This window comes from Salminus brasiliensis, chromosome 11 (genome assembly GCF_030463535.1).
Source record: "Salminus brasiliensis chromosome 11, fSalBra1.hap2, whole genome shotgun sequence".
Taxonomy (NCBI): domain Eukaryota; kingdom Metazoa; phylum Chordata; class Actinopteri; order Characiformes; family Bryconidae; genus Salminus; species Salminus brasiliensis.
Window position 1 is genome coordinate 2,090,026 of NC_132888.1, and position 14,085 is coordinate 2,104,110.

The window sequence follows — 14,085 nt, forward strand, 5'->3', positions numbered from 1 at the left end:
CCTCCCCCTCCTTTTCTCTCTCTCCCCTCCTCTCTCGCTCCCCTCCTCTCTCCCCCCCCTCTGTCTCTGGCTGTGGCTCCGCCTCCCTCTCTGCCTGTGTTTCCATCTCTGACGCTGGTGATGTCATCACCGACTCACCACTGCTCAGCATCCTCAGCTCCAGCATCACAGCCATTTTGTGATGGGAAGAAAATACTCTCTCTCTCCCTCTCTCTCACACACACACAAACACACTCTCTCCCTAGGTCTCTTCACCGCTCTCTCTCTCTCTCTCTCTCTCTCTCTCTCTCTCTCTCTCTCTCTCTCTCTCTCTCCATCTCCCCTCCCACCCATGCCCTGACGCACCACCGTATTCCTGGCCCTGCAGACCCATCCTGCACCCCCCTCCCCTCCCCTCCCAACCCACCCTTCTAGACTGAAGCAGGGAGAGGCCGAGCAACACACACACACATACACACACAGACACACTCACTCTCACACACACTGGGCGAGAGAATAACATGGAATAACATCCAGCGGATCACCGGGACTCTGCCATCAGGGTGATCGGTAAGCCCAACAGCCTAAATCACAGCTCTGTGTTTAAAGCTGAGTGTGTGTGTGTGTGTGTGTGTGTGTGTGTGTGTGTGTGTAAGTGTGTGTTGTAGTAGATTTCTGAATGTCTGAAGAAGGACAGTCTTTCCTTCTGCTGCGGTCGTGTCTGACAGGCCTCCACTGATCTGTTGACATCCTAAGCAGGGGGTTAAAATGTACAGGATGTGATAAATATGATATTACATGTTGTATATATGTATTATATATGTATACTGTACGCCCTGACCCATGGTTATGTATATATATTTACACATTTGTACCTCTCCATCTATCATCCATCTGTTTTGTAGTATGAATGTGTGTGTGTATGTATGTATAGTGACATATATCTTATTATATTTACCATATTCATCATACGTGTGTATTCATACCCCCATATTTACTGCATATTTAACCCATATTGCACGATGCTGCTGTTTGCACTTACTGCATTTCACTGCCATGCTCTCATACTGTGCAATACAATGACAATGACAACACTGTTAAACCCATCTCCATCCCATCTTTATATTTATATATGTGTTTATGTATGTATATAATCTAAACCCATTTCAGGAAGGCATATTTACAGTCACTGTCCAGGTTACGGTGTCAAATCTGACCATTCAGACTCTAAACGTCTCTATAAGCTCAGATTTCTGCTCTAAAATGCTCTCAGTGTTTCTGTTTTTCCGTGTCAGGCTGCTTCAGTATTCTGTATGGAGCTTCAGTGTGTGTGTGTGTGAGTGTGTGTATGTGTGTGTGTGTGAGTCTTGCTTCAGAGCTGGGGTGGAGGCTCTCTGGACACAAAATGGTGGAGGCTGAAATCTTTCCCGAGCTCAAATGTTTGAGAAAATGCTTTAATGGTAGCAAACAGGATCCAGTGCTTCGTTGGCCGGACCCTCTGCAGTCTAGGCCGGCGTGTCCGTCCTAATTTAGATGTGTTCGGGTCAAATAATCCGATCAGCATGCAGCTTCTTACACAACAGCACCCGAAGCTGCCTTTCTTTCACATAGGCTCCGCAAGCCTGCCTGTAGAGCAGGTAATCAATAGCTCTCTGCCTTGATGAGAATGACGATGGCTGCTGATCTGGGGTCTTTGGGAGGAAGCTGACGCACTTTGCTGACATTTTTTATTTATATATATAAATAAATAAATATATATATATAATTGCACATATGAATATGATTATTGCTACCCAGCTAACTGCATATTCATATGATAACCATATATGGGTTTGTGTGATTACACCTGGTGTGATTACACAGGGTATCACACTGCCCCCTATATGTTCATTATTCATATTAATGTGCATTTATCAGTGTTGTAATCGTCACACTCTGAGCTCACTGAGCTCACGTCATAGTGCAGGATATATATGGGGCAGTGTGATTATTACTACCCAGCTAATTACACATTAATATGATCGCCATATATGAGGCAGTGTGCGGAAGAGTATTGTGGTAATCACACTGCCCCCTATCTGTTTACAGTATTAATGTGCATTTTGCAGGGAAAGTGTTAAACATATTGGGGCCGGTGGGATTATTTAAGTGCTGATAAATGTGCAATAATATTGTGAATGTAGGTGAGACAGCAGGACAGTAGTAATCACACTGTCCCCTATACAATATTAATGTGCATTTAGTAGGGATGTTTCCCTGTGTATGGCAGCATTTGAGTCTAAGCAGACATTTGTCTGCAGCATATATATGTAATGATAAGCCGGTGTGATTAATACAGTCCTGCTAAATGCAGATATTGTAAACATATATATATATATATATATATATATATATATATATATATATATATATATATATATATATATATATATATATATATATAATATTGTAAACATATATATGGAACAGTGTGATTACTACAGTCCCATACAGTCCCATACAATACATATTGCAGCATGGCTAATAAAGCCTTGCTTACAAACATTACTGTATGAAATGCAGAGACAGACAGCAGCATGTAATGAATGAACTCCCAGTGACTCACCTACATTATGTCCATGGACATAAAATGATAAAAAAAATAGGAATAAATCATATTTCATTATTATTAGTATTATGCTGTTATCTCTTTGGGCTACTTTTAGGGGTTTGGTTGTTAATGGCCTTTATGTGTGGTGCACAAGAAACAAAATATTGCTGTAATTTATACCAAATTTATTGGAGAAGCAAAAATCTATCCAAAAATATTTCATTTCAAGCCATTTTGGAGCATTTTTATTTTTTTCTAAAAGCAACTGCCAAATTCACATTATATGAAAAAACAGCAAAAATAAAAAGGTTTTTTTAGGATTTTTAATTACATTATAGATCAGTGGAGCACACTGGGGGTTGTCTTATGTATTGATTACTAGCTTTGTTATTATTTGTGTAGTTTGCAATGGAAGATGCTAAGCTAACGTTGCTAACAAACACTGCACTGTCACCAATCTTAACTCTAAACACACACCTAAAATATTCATATAGGAGAGGAAATGTTTTTAGGTCGTGCTTAAAACGTGCTTAAATCATAGAATTTAACTAAACTAAATAAACAAATAAACACATAAAAATAAACTAATTAAATCACCAACGTACACATAAAAGCAGTGTTAGGAGTCTTGCCAGGGATTCGAACCCTAGTCTACCAAAGAGAAGTCGGTGGTGTTATCCACTACGCTACATCAACCGCTTAGCAATTGATGCCATAAATCCTGGCACAGGAAACATAAACACGTTGCTCTTCTATTGGCTGCATACGGACGTTGGATGTTAGCGCTCCTCCTCATTCAATGCACCTGATTCTAGTCTAGTCTAATTCAGCTAATTAGCAAAGCCTCTGTGTCTTAAACGCCACAAGCTTTTGTATTTTCTGCTGCATTTTTTAAAGTTAGCATTGCATTGTAGTTCAGGGATCTGACCCCTGTAAAAGTGGACGTTGAGACGAGCAGATCCAGCTGAGGAAGGGATTCTGATCACTGCTCCACAGGAACGAAGCTCTCCAGGAACAGGCTTTGAGACGTTTGCATTCAAATCTTATGAAACACGTCCAGAGTCCAGAAATCCGAGTTCAGTGGCGGTAATGTTGAGTCATGGTCAGGATCTCTGGGCCTCCAGTTCTCCAGTCTCAGATTTATAGTGGTCTTACTGGACACAGTACTTTTGCTGCATTATCAGAACTTGGGCATTTAATGTTGACGTACGTCCCGGGTGTGTTCTGGGCTGCTGTGTTTAATGTGTAGTCAGTCAGTCTGCTGAGATGTTTGGAGTCTGTAGTTCGGTTCTGGTCACACTAGTGTTGTAGCTCCGGTCCAAACCTTAAGGGAATCAGATTTAGAATCAGAATCAGATTAATTGGCCAAGTATGTTCACACACATAAGGAATTTGTTTCCGGCTGTTAGCGTCTCTCTAGTATTATCAATATAGTAATCTACATATGATTTACAGACAATACACAACACACAGAGAACAGTAGTACACACAGTACACACAGACTACACCAGCACATTTCTATACAGTGTGCTTTACACTGTTACTCACAGAACTACAGCATGCAGCACAATACAGATTAAATACTGTGTAAACACAGCAGTGTAGACGTGTGAAATTAATAATGGTAATAAATAATAATGAATAAGAGTGATAATAGTTATTACTGCATTAATGCACCAAAAATGCAAGATCCAAAAATAGAAATATACAGAGAAACATATATAGAATTGTATGGTACGAGGCTGGAGGTAATCGATCAATCAATTTTTATTTTTTTTTACATTGAAGGTGACCCTCATTTTCAGTGTAGTCGAGCATTTTCAATGAAAGGGGTTGGAAAAAAAATGTAATCAGTTTATACTAAAATCAGTAGAAATTTATTACAAATATATAATTAAAAAATCTAAAAATTATATTATAAAAAAATATTAAAAGAAAATGAAAAGAAATGAACAAATTAAGAATTTATTAATAAGAGAAGCAGGAAAATAAATGACAAAAGGAATAGAAATAAATAAACCAGAATAAAATTAATACAATTAGTTAAATCAAACAAAATAGGTAATCAAAAATGAACATTAACAATAAAATAAAAAAAAAACAATGTGAGATTTTAAACAACCAAAGTTGTTTAAATGAAGCGAAACTGACTATAATAACTAACTAAATAAACAAATAAATAAAAAACAAAGTAATTAAATTATTTTTTTAAATATATTAAAAGTGCAGATTGTGTTTTTTGCAATTCAGTTGTGTAAAGCTGTGCAGTTTGAGGAGGTAGACTTTAATAGTTAATAAATAATAATATAAATATATAGAAATGTAGAAAAGCTAGTGTATTGTCTCACCAATTTTACCAATGTTAACATTAACATTAACCAAGGTCAATGACCTGTATGACCAAATCATCTCCCTTCAGTCCAACTCATTGAAGAGTAGTCTTACTTTTACAACACTTTTACATGTTCGGCCAATATAAAGAAACTAATAGTAAATACATCAATAATAAAATATCGGTTACCATAAAAAAAAAGTATTTGGACGCTGATCTTTCAGAATATTTGATCCACTGGGTTCTGCTGAGACGAACCCTCAGGATTCTGACCGGTGGTTACATTAGATACAGTCTGACTGATGAGTTCGAGGTGAGAACTTCTTCATGATAAAGGAAGATAGATATAAATTCAAATGATTGTGAAAATGGAGAAATGAGTGTAAATTACTGTCGATATTTTGCTGCTCCTCCTCCACTGTGTGAGTTCGACTGCTCTGTGCCGATTTCTGACCCGTGTTCTTTCCGACGCAGGTGGCCTTGTGTTTCCACACGTGCTGCTCTGACCCTTCAGCCTCCAGCTTAAGAACTGCATCACCATGGCTGGAGCCTCAGTGAAGGTGGCGGTGAGGGTCCGCCCCTTCAACTCCAGGGAAATCGGAAAAGAGAGCAAGTGCATTATTCAGATGTCGGGCAACACCACAAGTAAGTATTCTGCACTCTATGGGTTGATATTCGAGCTTTCAGAGGCTTGCCTAGACTGTCCTGCGGTGCAGCCTCAGTTGAACTTCTCAGTCTGTGAATGCTTTTGAGCAAGAGATGCTTCACAGTCTGATAAAGGGTGTTTGGTGTCAATAATGGATGATGCCTTTATGAAATATTAACTGTCAGCATCTGAATATGAGGCATATACCCCACCTGTCTAAGGCCTGTTTACACTTCAGGAGGGGGTCTGAGACGGAAAACCCTCCCAAAACCCCTCCCAGTACAACGGAACCCCATCCCAGAACAATCAAATCCCTTCCCAGTATAACTGAAACCCTTCGCAGAACAACTAAATCACTTTCAGTACAATCAAATTACTTCCCAGTATAATCAAAACCCTTTCCTATACAACCAAATCGCCCCCACTACAACTGAAACACCTCAGAGTACAACCAAACCTTTCCCAGAACAACCAGATTGCCTCCCAGTACAACCGAACCCCCTACAAGAACAATTAAATCCCGTCTGAGTACAACAACCGAATCCCTTCCCAGTATAACCAAAGCTCTTTCCTGTACAACAAAACCCCTCCAAGTACAACCAGACCCTTCCCAGTACAACCAAATACCTTTCCTGTACAACCAAACCACCTCCCAGTATAACCAGACCCTTCCCAGAACAACCAAACCCTTCCCAGAACAACCAGATCGCCTCCGAGTACAACCGAAACCCCTCCCAGTACAACAGCATCCCTTCCAAGTACAACCGAATCTCTTCCCAGTATAACCAAAGCCCTTTCCTGTACAACAAAACCCCTCCCAGTACAACCGGACCTTTCCCAGTATAACCAGTTTGCCTCCCAGTACAACTGAAACAACTCCCAGTACAACAGAATCCCTTCCCAGTACAACCAAATCGCCTCCCAGTACAACAGAATCCCTTCCCAGTACAACCAAATCCCTTTCCTGTACAACCAAACCACCTCCCAGTACAACCAGACCCTTTCCAGAACAACCAAACCCTTCCCAGAACAATCAGATCGCCTCCCAGTACAACCGAAACCCCTCCCAGTACAACAGCATCCCTTCCAAGTACAACCTAATCCCTTCCCAGTATAACCAAAGCTCTTTCCTGTACAACAAAACCCCTCCCAGTACAACCAGACCCTTCCCAGTACAACCAGTTTGCCTCCCAGTACAACCAAATCGCCTCCCAGTACAACAGAATCCCTTCGCAGTACAACCAAATCCTTTTTCTGTACAACCAAACCACCTCCCAGTACAACCAGACCCTTTCCAGAACAACCAAACCCTTTCCAGAACAATCAGATCGCCTCCCAGTACAACCGAAACCCCTCCCAGTACAACAACATCCCTTCCAAGTACAACCGAAACCCCTCCCAGTACAACAGCATGCCTTCCAAGTACAACCGAATCCTTTCCCAGTATAACCAAAGCCCTTTCCTGTACAACCAGACCCTTCCCAGTACAACCAGTTTGCCTCCCAGTACAACTGAAACAACTCCCAGAATCCCCTCCCAGTACAACCAGACCCTTCCCAGTACAACCAGTTTGCCTCCCAGTACAACTGAAACAACTCCCAGTACAACAGAATCCCTTCCCAGTACAACATAATCCCTTCCCAGTAAAACCAAATCGCCTCCCAGTACAACAGAATCCCTTCCCAGTACAACAGAATCCCTACTCAGTACAACTGAAACTCCTGCCAGTAAAACCATACCCTTCCCAGTACAACCAGTTCGCCTCCCAGTACAACTGAAACAACTCCCAGTACAACAGAATCCCTTCCCAGAACAACCGAAACAACTCCCAGTACAACCGAAACAACTCCCAGTACAACAGAATCCCTTCCCAGTACACCCAAATCCCTTCTCAGTACAACTGAAACAACTCCCAGTACAACAGAATCTGATCCCAGTACAACCAAATTGCCTCCCAGTACAACCGAAACAACTCCCAGTACAGCTAGAAAAAACATTTGGAGGTTCTTCAGTTTGAAACTGTGGAGGAATCTTCAACACCTTCAAAAAAAAGGTTGATACTAACACTATATGTCCAAATGTTTGTGGACACCCCTTCTAATGAGTGCTTTCAGCTACTTTAAGTTGCACCCAGTGCTGACACAGACATGCAAATGCACACACAGTAAACCTATTGGCACCATGCTGTGGAAGGACTGTGTTCTCTGGAATGATGGATGGTGGAGCTCCATCCACCACTTTTGGGTGTTGGGAAGGACGAGGTGAGGTCAGGACCTCACCACAGCAATGCTCCTCCTCCAAAATCTAGTAGAAAGTCTTTTTCTCTGGACAGTAGAGACAGTTACTCCAACAGAAGCAGGATCAACTCTTTCTATTTCAGAAGAAACAATGAATGAGCAGGTGTCCCAATACTTTAGTCCCCATAGTGTGGGTGTGAAAGGCCCCTGACAGCAGGTCCAGACACAAACAGAGCCTCTCTATGGAAGCGGGATGTCATGCTTCTGCTGCAGAGGCGACGGCAGTGAGCTGCTCATTGCGGCTTTGTGTGAGGGGGTAAACAGTGTCAGCTGAGGCAGGATGTGATGCGATGTGAAGTCCAACACACTGCGAAGCTTTGTGCCGGTCAGCGGAGGCAGCGCGGGTTAATGACCTCATTCCCACAATCTGAAGGCTGGCACACTCGCTGCTGCGCATGCCTGTACACACTACAGTAATCTGAGACTCAGAGATTTTGGTCTTGTCTTCGTGAGACCACCTGTGAGACCCCTTACTTCCCTTATAGTAAGCACTTTATTAGGAACATTACATGAAACCCGAGGTGGTTCTTCTTCTACTGGTGGAGCTCTGTATCCTCCTCAAGGTTGGAGGTGGTGGTGGTGTTCAGTCTGAGCTGCTTTTCTGCTCTCCACAGTTGTACAGAGTGGTCATCTGAGCTACTGTAGCCTTTCTGTCAGCTCTAACCAGTCTGACCACTCTGTTGACCCCCTCTCTCATCAACAAGGAGGTTCAGGATGCAGAACTGCAGACCCGCCGGATGTGTTATCTTTATTGAATGCTCTAGACACCAGAGTATGCACTTTTTTTTCATACTGTCTCAAACAATTACCGCGGTATACGGTATTACCAGAGGCAGCAGTTCTAAAAGTAGTGCAGAGGGTCCTGCGTTTACGTGGTTTTCGTACAAGCTTAGCTTCATCCAAGCGATTGGCGAAGAAATAGAGCGGAAATGTGCGATACGTGGAACTCAAGTGGTCAAGTCAAGTCAAGTGGGTTTTATTGTCATTTCAACTACATACAGAGTACACAGTGAGAGAGAGAGAGAGAGAGAGAGAGAGTAACAGAAAAGACATCAGGTCAGAAGTTGAGTTGAGATGAGGAGTCTGATGGCTTGGGGGAAGAAGCTGTTGCAGAGTCTGGTTGTGTTAGACCGGATGCTGCGGTACCTTCTTCCTGATGGCAGGAGGGAGAACAGTCTGTGTGAAGGGTGGGTGGAGTCATCCACAATGCTGGTTGCTTTGCGGATGCAGCGGGTGGTGTAAATGTCCATGACGGAGGGAAGAGAGACTCCGATGATCCTCTCAGCTGTCCTCACAATGCGTTGGAGGGTCTTGCGGTCAGAGGCTGTGCAGGTCCCAAACCAGGCAGTGATGCAGCTGCTTAGGATGCTCTCTATGGTCCCCCTATAGAAGAGGGTGAGGATGGGTGGAGGGAGACGGGCCTTTCTCAGCTTCCGGAGGAAGTAGAGACACTGTTGGCCTTATTGGCCGATATTGGGGTTGGCCGTTGTTCGGCGGCCTAATTGCTACGTCAGCTACAGAAGGGTGTGGAGAATCAACAGGCAAGAAGTGTGCCGACCAGATCAGATATTATTATTATTATAGTTATTGCTGTTAATAAAGTGGTGACAGTTTCAGATCCAGACCATCACTGGATCTGATTGGTGTAAAATATTTAATATTTAAAAATACAATTTTAAGGAAATACACAACATGAAAAGTTCTGTGGTACCATTTTAAGATGGCATTTCAGCTTCATGAAGCATCCACAGCCCCCCCACCCTATGATCTCTTATATGCAGATGAAAGATCCTCATTTGGGCCTCTCTCATAAATTCTGTATACCTTTATATGGCCTAACCCTACACATGGCTCAGACGATCTGCGACCCAGAACCTGTGGTACCATTTTAAGATGGCATTTCAGCTTCATGCTGAAAGATTGCCCGCTGCGTCAGACCAGCTGCCACCTACCAGTACAACCAGCAGGCCCCCCACCACCACCACCCATACCAGACCAGCTGCACACCCTCCTACCACTGCTACCTGCCTAATGACCATGTTACACATCTACATGGACTCTAAACTATCTGCCACTATTAATATCACCACTATTACCCATTATTCCTCTGACCATCACTGCTGTGACTATATTAAGTTATTCTACACCACGATTATTATATTATGATTATGATCAGAGCAGTTCAAGATGGTTTGGTAACTTTTATCAATAATGTTGAAATAGTTCTGATCAGAGGAGGACGGGTCGGGCCCCCCTTGTGAGTCTTGGTTCCTCCTAAGGTTTCTTCCTCCAGCTCTGAGGGAGGTTCTCCTTGCCACTGTGGCCATTGGGGTCTGCTCACTGGGGGTCTTTGATCCTTCATGTCTTCTTACGTTATTTATTTATTTCTTTCTTTTACTAATGACTAATTATGTAAAGATGCTTTGTGACGACAGTTGTAAAAAGCTCTACAAATAAATTTTACGTGACTTGACTCTTTCTCCTGTGAATTCTGCACAGTTTAACAGAAATTCCAGTTGTTTCAGTGTCATAACCACTTTCCAAAAGTCGTAAAACAGAGTCTGGTTCAAATCAGGTAGTGACAATAGGTTCTGCTGCATTTGGACTTGTAGCCGACCAGCTAGGCTTAGATAAGTTAGCCCACAGGCCTAAACAGCACAGCGCAGGCCGTGTTCCAGCTAACTGAGGCTCAGATCCACCTGTTTAGAGGATAAAGCCTCAGAACTGAGAGCGCAGAGTCGAGCAGGTGGTCTTAAGAGGGTCTCCACTGTTTTCAGGCTCTGACATGTTTTCAGTGAGCATCCACAGCCCACCCCCACCCTATATGCATTGCATAACATTACCTGAAGCCACCTGTGGACCCATATTTGCATTATTTTATACAGTGCACTGCTGCAACACCATTGGCTGATTAGTTAGTAGTAAACATACAGGTGTTCCTAATAAACTGGTCCACTTCTTACCACAGGACCACTGTGGCCCAGATATTGTTGGGCTGGGGGACCAATCTCAGCACTGCAGAGACACTTGCATGGTGGTGGTCATGGTGGTGGTCATGGTAGTGGTCATAGTGGTGGTCATGGTAGTGGTCATGGTGGTGGTTCATGGTAGCGGTCATGGAAGTGGTCATGGTAGTGGTCACGGTGGTGGTTCATGGTAGTGGTCATGGTAGTGGTCAAGGAGGTGGTCATGGTAGTGGTCATGGTGGTGGTCATGGTGGTTCATGGAAGTGGTAATGGTAGTGGTCATTGTGGTGGTCATTGTGGTGGTCATGGAGGTGGTCATGGTAGTGGTCATGGTGGTTCATGGCAGTGGTAATGGTAGTGGACATGGAAGTGGTCATGGTGGTGGGTAATGGTGGTGGTCATGGAAGTGGTCATGGTGGTGGGTAATGGTGGTGGTCATGGTAGTGGTCATGGTAGTGGTCATGGAAGTGGTCATGGTAGTGGTCATGGTGGTGGTCATGGTAGTGGTCATGGTGGTGTGTGGGTTGGTGGTGTGAGTGTATCAGGTACAGTGGTGGTGTTTTTGTCACTGCTAGGTTGAGAGTGGGACCACCACCCCAGCATTTCCAGCCAAGAGCAGGTCTTTGATCCGAAACTGGCCCCTGATGGAGGGCTGGAGGATGGCTATCACAAACTGGGCTGTGTGTGTGTGTGTGTGTGTGTGTGTGTGTGTGTGTGTGTGTGTGTGTGTTTGTTTGTTTGTTTGTCCTTCTCATATATGGTTCCCTGTCTGAATAATCTCTCTTATTTTCCAGCTATAATAAACCCGAAGCAGCCGAAAGAGAACAAGAGCTTCAACTTCGACTACTCGTACTGGTCTCACACTACGGTGAGTCTCGACTTACTGGCCTTCGCTTCTATAGAGTCTATAATAAGCTCCAGTTTGCGCTGCTGCTTATATTTGCATGACCGTAGCCAGATTTGAATCTGCTGCATATGTCACTTTACTCTTTATGTCATCTCAGGAAGTTCAGGCTGTACAGAATTTTATGTCCACTTAATAATGTAAGATCTCTGAGGTTCTCCAGTCCAGGGTTACTGATTGTTCCACGAGCTAAGCTGAAGTTTTCAGCATCGGTTCATGTTTTTAAGAAGACTTACTTTTATTCTCCTGCTTTTAGTTGTGTCTGAATTTGTGATATCCACTTTTTAATATCTTGTTTTTTTTTTGTTTTAGATCATTTTATTTACTTTTATATATATATTTTTTACTTTGTTTATTTATTTTTTGGTCTGTAAAGCACTTTTTTTCATTTATATTTGTAAGTAACCATAAATGTAATATAATATTATATAAGATTATATTTAGATTTATAGGTAACTTACTTACTCTATCCATGTCATTTATTCACACACTGTAGAAATATATTGCTGCATATGATACTTTACTTCTGATTTATGTATAAACACCTGAACACTTACATTCCTATCAATTAGTATAATACCATTTCTATTATTCTATTCTATTAATATAAATGATTAATTATATATATTATTATTCAATATCAGGGAGCTCTATTTATTTATACAAACACTTGAATACTTATATTCCTTTCAATTAGTATAATACCATTTCTATTATTCTATTATTTTATGTTTAATGTTGAAATAAATGAAATGTTTGATGTTTCTTGTTGCAACACGGGTCTGAGAGTAGCGCAGTTTAAATCCTGTGGATGTCCTGGTTTAATGGATTTAAGGAGACTTTATTGTCATTTGCATCACATGTGGTACATGGGATCTATAAGAAGGGTAGACATAAATAGGAAAAGTGGGAAAGCAGAGAAATAAAAAATAATAGCAGCAATCTGATAAGATAAGATAATCCTTTATTAGTCCCACAGTGGGGAAATTCTCAGTGTCACAGCAGAAAAGGGATAGCAAGACACTCAGATGCAATATAGATACAGATTACCAATATAAACACAATATAAATAACAGAATTAAAAAGCAATAACAATATTATTTACAGATTATTTACAGATAATCACAAATGGACACTCACATGAGTGCTCCCTGCCCTCCAAAGGGCCTCAACCTCCTCAGTAGATAGTCGAGTCTGCTCTGGCCTTTCCTGTAGAGTTCAGCAGTGTCAATCACAATATCAGATGAAGCCTAGCATAATAAGGTGTCAAGGTGTGGGTAAAGTGCCGCAGTGTCCTGAAAAGTGTCCGTGCAGTGTGTTCATCCGGCCAGGTGGAGTTCCTGCTTTTCACTTCTGCAGTCAGATTCCCAGCATTTCTCATTATTTTATTTATTAAAGATGAACTGATTTGAATGTGTTATAGGATGGGATGTGGTGTTGAGGTGTCTCTTTTCTTTTGTCTTTTCAGCCAGAGGATATTAACTACGCCTGCCAGAAGCAGGTGTACAGAGACATTGGGGAGGAGATGCTCCTGCATGCGTTTGAAGGCTACAACGTCTGCATCTTTGCCTACGGGCAGACTGGAGCTGGGAAGTCCTACACCATGATGGGCAAACAGGAAAAAGACCAGCAGGGCATTATTCCTCTGGTAAAGGCTTTATTTAAAAGTGAAGCACTTTTGTGAGATGCTCTGGAAAAGTGCTTTATCAATAAAGATAACTTACTTACTCCATAAGTATATCACATAATCCATATCATTTATTCATACACTGCAGAAGTATGTGCATATGACACTTTACTTCTGATTTATTTATACACACCTGAACCCTATCAATTAGTATAATTCTATTCTATTCTATTCTATTTTTAATTATTAATTATATATATTATTATTCAATATCAGGGAGCTCTATTTATTTATACAAACACCTGCAAACTTACATTCCTATCAATTGGTATAATACCATTTCTATTATTCTACTCTATTCTATTCTATTATTATCAATTATTAATTATTAATTATATCTATTATTATTCAATATCAGGGAACTCTATTTAAGGCAGAGCATTTAGTCAAGTCAAGTCAAATTTATTTGTATAGCGCTTTTTACAACTGTTGTCGTCACAAAGCAGCTTTACATAATTATTACTTAATAAAGAACAGAGACAGAGAAGAAAGAAGAAATAACATGAAGTGGCCGCAGTAGTGGGCAGTATGGGCAAAAACTCACAGGAGGAGGAAAAGCCTTTTGGAGCATTTCCATTGGTCCATTCACCATCCAGATTATTTGTAGGTTATTGAAGTAAACTGGTCCTCAAGGATCCCCAGACCCCTGGTCCAGATGTTCGCACCAACCCAACATACAGCACT

General features: G+C 41.7%; 1 protein-coding gene across 7 annotated transcripts in view; it reads left to right on the forward strand.

Moving 5' to 3' along the window:
- The first annotated feature begins 174 nt into the window (after positions 1 to 174).
- kif1ab (kinesin family member 1Ab) overlaps positions 175 to 14,085 on the forward strand; it is a 58,190-nt gene continuing 44,279 nt past the window's right edge. For 3 of the 7 annotated variants that reach the window (XM_072691341.1, XM_072691343.1, XM_072691344.1), the window contains exons 1-4: positions 177 to 549; positions 5,376 to 5,546; positions 11,605 to 11,678; positions 13,183 to 13,362. In XM_072691341.1, coding sequence (XP_072547442.1) covers positions 5,441 to 5,546; positions 11,605 to 11,678; positions 13,183 to 13,362 — 360 coding nt within the window. In that variant the 5' untranslated portion in view covers positions 177 to 549; positions 5,376 to 5,440. Of the gene's footprint in view, positions 550 to 5,375; positions 5,547 to 11,604; positions 11,679 to 13,182; positions 13,363 to 14,085 lie in introns of all 7 variants that reach the window. The other 4 variants (XM_072691339.1, XM_072691345.1, XM_072691342.1 and 1 more) reach the window with 2 other exon arrangements.